Below are 6,616 nucleotides of genomic sequence, written 5' to 3'. Positions count from 1 at the left end.
TTACATCTATCTGTTATCATTACATCTATCTGTTTGGTGCCTGTGCCGCTTCGTATCTCGCAACCCATAGAGCCACGTCCACGTCCCATATGAAAATCTCCTCCCAGGCCGGGTCGTTGTGCACACTATGAATCTTTATAAATGTCCAACTGCCTGGAACCGTCGTAGACCACCATATCAGAGTCTATTATATAGAGTTACGCAAAGAGTGAAGCCAAATCTACCTATTGAACTGTCAAACCGTCTACCTACACTGAACAAAAACCTCCTCCTTGATTCGTAAGATTTGTACGACCATCCATACCAAAATCTGGAAATCTTATTTCAGTGTGACGATCAGACGACAACCGTATGACCACAAACTGGATGACAATCTTCTTATATTATGATGAACTTTTATACAAAGACTGAATGAATGTCGGTATGAAAAATGAATGCTCCCGCATTGCGTAACCGAATGCCTTGTAATGCGAATGATGTGTATAATGTATTGGAATGCTTTTGATCATAGCTGAGCCCCTTTACGAAAATCATTCGAAATGAATCTGTCAAATATATTGACTGTTCATTCTACAATTCATGCCGAGCATAAAGAACCCGTATCCGCGCCATTTGCAATCGATAGCTTGTGTTGTATAGCGTGAAAAAAGTTCCAATTTAATTTGAAAAACATGGACGTGAGAGTTGTTGATCAAAATTTTCAATATTTAATTCGTGTGGCGACAACTTTAAAGCTCCCGCATAATGTGGTTGTAGCATTAATGGGTAAGTTTAAAAAAATATCTAAACTCTGAACAACATGAAACAAACATATAGGATGAAAACAATGTTGGTAGACTTCTTCCGATATTAACACCAAACTCATTGCATTTTTTTTGGACGGTCACAAAATTGTCACAGTATATAATCTTTCATTTATTTTCATAGATCATCAGCTTCCCGCGGAATCATTCGGCTCCCTTTCCGTGGACGAGTGGAGATGGGTCCTAGATGGGTCCACAATAGACGCCACTTTCGTTCATCAGGCCATATCGACATGGAAACGGCAAATGGTAAGCATACAAATGTTAGGTTAAAAACAACTTGTTTTGACCTTGCGATCCACTTTAAATTTTCTTCTATGATAGAAACGAAATTCAAAATTAAACCTTGGGCTTATTTCCGAGTTTTAATCAGAGAGAAGAATTCATTCATTTGATAAAAATATTTATGTATATTTTATTTACTTTTTCAGGGGATCGGCGAAAAACAACAGTGCATTCCTGCATTGGAGCAGTCATACGTACTGATGCAAGTGCACAAAACACAGCAAGCTGAAGGTATAATTCGTACGGTAAAAGGTTGTCGCGATCAGGAAACCAAACAAGATGCTCCGGAGGTGATCGAACCGGTGAGTAAATGCACTTCATTAATGTAACGTTATTATAAACTACTGGTACAGTTAAGTGGTCCCTTCAATGATGGCCACAGTGGCGCGTTTTGACAGTTAACCCATGTATTTTCTGTCAAAACGCGCCGCTGCGCTCATCATTGTGGGGACCCCTTTACGCTTCTAATGATCAATCGTAAACAATACAGTTCAATTCAGAATTATTGATTATATTATGAAATCATTTCTACATCGTTAAACAAGGACTTTCTCTATGAAATTCTAAAATAATGGCTTTCTCCATAATTCTTCAAAAAAATGAGATAAGCTTTAGTCCTATTTTGAATGTTATTCTTTCCTGAAAACTTGAAAAATAAGTTCACTCCGTGTTCACGCATTGGGTTATTTTTGACAGGTCGTTGTTTATTTTCCAACAGACATCATTATTTTTCTGGTAAATTTTAAATATTGTTCATGCTTGTGGCATGAACATCTTTTAAATTTCAAATAAAAACAAATGATATTAAACAATTAATTTATAAATAATTTACTTTGTTTACTATATATCATTTATATACAGCGAAAATTGGCGAGTGTAACAAAACTTACAGATCAAGCGGAGGGTTCCGGTGGAGCACCGGACATAATTCCAACAGAACGCGACCCGGGAGATGATCAGGTGACTAAACGATTGTAAACTAATGTAAACTTTTTTTTTTAAGCTAATTCCTTAATCTGATAGAGCAAAACTTATTTTGCTGGATACATACCAAGGTTCTTCCAAAAAAAAAAACGCTTGCTACAGCAGAAGTTTGCTATTCAATTGTCAATTTGTTTTTTTTTTTTACAAAATCATGTTCGCCAGAATCGCAAAATAGTCCCGATATAAAGAAAAGTGTTATTACGTTTATGTAGTACTAATTACTGTTTCTTTTTTCTGGTTCATAGCAATCATCAAAATGTTTGAACTTGGCGGAAGCATATTTGTTTGAACGAGCTCCATCATCCTCGGAGATTCTTCCAAAGGAATCCGCTCAGTGCAAAAGGATTGGACCTGTAGAACAAAGCCTACGACAAACCGGAACCGGACCTGAGCAGCCGCCGGGGGAGTGTTTTCTTCCCGAGATCGTATCATCCTTTGCACTTACACGTACAGTAGTTCACACTCCCATGTTAACGGAATCACAGCCTACGTCTAGGAATGAAACAGAATTTTCTGTAGGTGTAATTTCCAAATTGAGTGAACCTGATATAAGCTACAATCGCCAAAATATCAGAACAGAGCCGCCTTACGAGAACTCTTCACGAAGTGCATCGTTCAAACTGTCTGAATGCATGGCATCCCGCACTACTAGGTGTGAGAAGTCTTCACCAGTACCTGGAATCTTGGCAGAGAAACCCTCGGAGAAACCCACGTCGTTTAAAAGTGTAAATTTCGAAACGAGTAATGCGGTAAGCACCCCGAATGTTCAGAGTAGTTTGCCTCGTCAGGCAGAACCTACTTTTGAACTGTCCCTGAAAGAGACCAGCTGTGCAGTGAGCCGTATTACTACTTCCGGAAAATTTCTGCCTAAACCTCCGTGCCTGCCGAATGAAATCGATCTATTTGAGGATGTGTCGCATGAAATGAGTGGATTTATTCAACAGAAAAATGGATCTGTTGAGCAACAATCAGAAACGAATGCGACCGCAGCTGAACCTGTGCCACCAACCGGAGCAACTGAGCTGTTCCCTTTTTCAGGAGGTATATCCAACTCATCACGATGCGCGACAGTAACCCATATTTCTACGTCTGATTTTTCGCCGAAGGAGTCTGAAACTTACGACGGCATCGATACAAGTGAACCAATGAGGAAATCAAATCAACAGAATACCGATGTCCGACAGGCTAAAGTTGTACCTAAGCTATTGTCAAATAATCCCACATTTTCCGGTGTTGCGTCGTTGGAATCGATTGTCGCTTTAAAGAACAATAATGATAATAAGGATATTGGAACTCAGTCATCAACAAAAGGAATAGATTATCAGGTGAGCATAAGACGAGTCAGTACTATCCCATTTAGTTCCACCGCTTGATTGTATCTTTACATATACGTGTTTCGACCTCGACAGTAAGGCCGTCTTGAGTGTCTCGTCTTATGACAAGTGAAGACATTCCACTAAAAAGCTCTAAATTATCAACACAAACTCTTTTTCTAAGTCCTATCCTATTTATATATATTAGATCTGTTCACCATTTTCAAAAGTATTCCAGATTCAAAGTGCCACCCCTCTATTTCAATGAGTATCTTAAATGGAGTCTCCTGACCAATTTTCAGCCAAATCCATGGAGATTTAGAGGTGCATCAAACGAGATTTGTGATTTTTCAGACTTTTTCGTACAAATATCATCTGAACGCATCAATTTAACTCCACATAATAAAAGGATTAGTCGTTGATAGCTTCTTTAGACTATTATCTACCACTTTGTCATTGATACTAGGATGTTTAGAGGGCTTATTCTATGACTTTTTATTAGATTTAGCTGAAAAAATGCCTTAAAACCAGAAAAATAATTTTAGGTGCTTCTGGGGGTAGTATAAATTTTCAATATGTGCTCAATTCAATTTTTCCTTCCATTTCCTTCGAGTGTTGCGGAAGTTTCGTTCATACATCACTTTATTCTGAAAAATAAGCTTGGCATGTAATAATGCAGTTTTCATGAAATACTCAACATTTGAATAGGGTAGTCGAGCAAGACCATTCCCCCCATGTTAAAACAAAGTTGACCATGATTTATGAGCAATGTCATACAGTATGCTCGACCCGCTGGTATGGATCTAGAGTGGGCTATGTGGTAGTGTCAGGGCCTGCAGATCAAGAGGTCCCCGGTTTGAGGCGCCGAGTCTATAAAGATTTTTTCTTGTCAAGTCTTATGGAAAATGCCATGTTTTCAATGACTTTTTGGGTCGTTAACTACATTTGAATGTGATTCCATACCCTCCTCCTAGTTATTGCATCACTCATGCCACTGACTAATTTCAAACAACCTTCAATGATTAAGATTATAATAAGTTCATGCCCATCATTGCAGCCACCAATTGTGAAGTACTGGTTTGTTAATGGGAGAGATCGATCCGGTTTTGTTTGGGCCATGAGTGTGGTACAATAACTAAGGAGAGGATAACCAATAAATCAAGATGTTTTTTAAACTTTATAAGATTTTTTTAATAATGTTCAATTTAAAGGAAGTTTCCGACCGCGACAGATTATCGACAACATGGAATTAGCTACCTGGCTTGATAAATAAAATATCTTTAACTGCTAAGCGCCTCGAACCGTGGACCTCTTGATCTGCAGGCCCTGACACTACCACATAGCCCACTCTAGATCCATACCAGCGGGTCGAGCATACTGGATGACATTGCTCATAAACCATGGTCAACTTTGTTTTAGCATGGGGGGAATGGTCTTGCTTGACTACCCTATTCAAATGTTGAGTATTTCATGAAAACTGCATTATTACATGCCGAAGCTTATTTTTCAGAATAAAGTGATGTATGAACGAAACTTCCGCAACACTCGAAGGAAATGGAAGGGAAAATTGAATTGAGCATATATTGAAAATTTATACTACCCCCAGAAGCACCTAAAATTATTTTTCTGGTTTTAAGGCATTTTTTTCAGCTAAATCTAATAAAAAGTCATAGAATAAGCCCTCTAAACATCCTAGTATCAATGACAAAGTGGTAGATAATAGTCTAAAGAAGCTATCAACGACTAATCCTTTTATTATGTGGAGTTAAATTGATGCGTTCAGATGATATTTTTACGAAAAAGTCTGAAAAATCACAAATCTCGTTTGATGCACCTCTAAATCTCCATGGATTTGGCTGAAAATTGGTCAGGAGACTCCATTTAAGATACTCATTGAAATAGAGGGGTGGCACTTTGAATCTGAAATACTTTTGAAAATGGTGAACAGATCTAATATATATATATGCTGTAACGAATTTTATCCGTTTTTGCAGCATCCATCAACGTCCAAGAAGCAACATGGTACAACAAGCAAAGAAAGCTGGTCCACCTCAAATAAAGTGACAGTACATTGCAGTGAAAATTCCCAAGTTGATCAGGATATGAACCATGTTCGTAAGGAAGTAGTAGTACCAGAAAAGAATCAAACCACTTCATTATCATCGGGGGTGGAAGACGAGGACATAGTGGTCGGTGACTTGGAGAATGTTGCACCAATCATCTTTTTTACACCGAATGAGCTCACGGCACTACTAAAGCAAACAGACATTGGTAAACGTTTACTCGAAAATTCAAATAACATCTTGTCCACTGATAGCAAAAAAGAGCTCGCTTCCATCATAGCTGCTTATCACCTCAATAGTTCGTGGAGCCACCCAGATTCCAACAAACGAAAGCTTTCGAAGTTTATGCTGGAGAATTATGTCCATTGCATAAAACTACGCTTCCCAAAGGAATCAGCTGACACGGTAGGAAACTTTAATATTCTATGTATAAAGCTTATAAATATTTGAACCATATTTAAGCGTAGTATACTTCCCGTAGTATACTTGTTATATTTGGGTAGGAACTTCAATAGATTATTCTGGTATACTAATGACTTTTTGATTATTAATTTGAAGTATGTCATTAGTATTAGGCATATTTTTTGCTGATTTACTTCTTATGCAACTATGCAAGGCCATTAATACCTCATTATTTGGAACGAACCTTGATACTGGTAATCATATAGTAGCTTGTTATAAATGAATAAATTAGTTTTTACGTTAAGAAGCCAAAATTACAATTAGGTATTCTCTAGGTATTCAAGTGACCTTATGGTAATTATCTCAACCATTTTGATACCTACCAAATACCTCGTGTTGTTATTATCATTGTGGATTATTTTGGTGTTATAATAACTGAATTCATTATTCATTTGGAATTCGTAGAATACAGTGGTTATTCGCTGGTTGGGCCAAAACCATCGACGATTTCTGTGCTGTCAGTTCTGTTATTCGAGCACGTACGTTTTAACTTGAATATCACAAATGATGACCAGTGACTCTGAATCTCATTTTCAGTGTACCTACTGAATTGTAACATATGAGTGATATTTAATGTATTTAATTGGCCGTGATTCTGGAGTGGAAAAATGGTCTAGTTCCGCGTATTCATAACCGATTTACCCAATCGATACTCTTATATCGATACAATTATATCATTATATTATTATAATGATTCCATTTTTCA

General features: G+C 37.5%; 1 protein-coding gene across 1 annotated transcript in view; it reads left to right on the top strand.

Annotated features, from left to right (window-relative positions):
- The first annotated feature begins 602 nt into the window (after positions 1–602).
- LOC134203911 (uncharacterized) overlaps positions 603–6,616 on the top strand; it is a 10,332-nt gene continuing 4,318 nt past the window's right edge. The window contains exons 1-6 of the mRNA XM_062678748.1: positions 603–765; positions 928–1,052; positions 1,235–1,390; positions 1,950–2,048; positions 2,318–3,397; positions 5,380–5,853. Of these exons, the coding sequence (XP_062534732.1) occupies positions 672–765; positions 928–1,052; positions 1,235–1,390; positions 1,950–2,048; positions 2,318–3,397; positions 5,380–5,853 (2,028 nt within the window). The 5' untranslated portion in view covers positions 603–671. The remainder of the gene's footprint in view (positions 766–927; positions 1,053–1,234; positions 1,391–1,949; positions 2,049–2,317; positions 3,398–5,379; positions 5,854–6,616) is intronic.

This window comes from Armigeres subalbatus, unplaced genomic scaffold (genome assembly GCF_024139115.2).
Source record: "Armigeres subalbatus isolate Guangzhou_Male unplaced genomic scaffold, GZ_Asu_2 Contig292, whole genome shotgun sequence".
Lineage (NCBI taxonomy): Eukaryota > Metazoa > Arthropoda > Insecta > Diptera > Culicidae > Armigeres > Armigeres subalbatus.
This window is presented reverse-complemented; position numbering and strand designations above follow the sequence as displayed.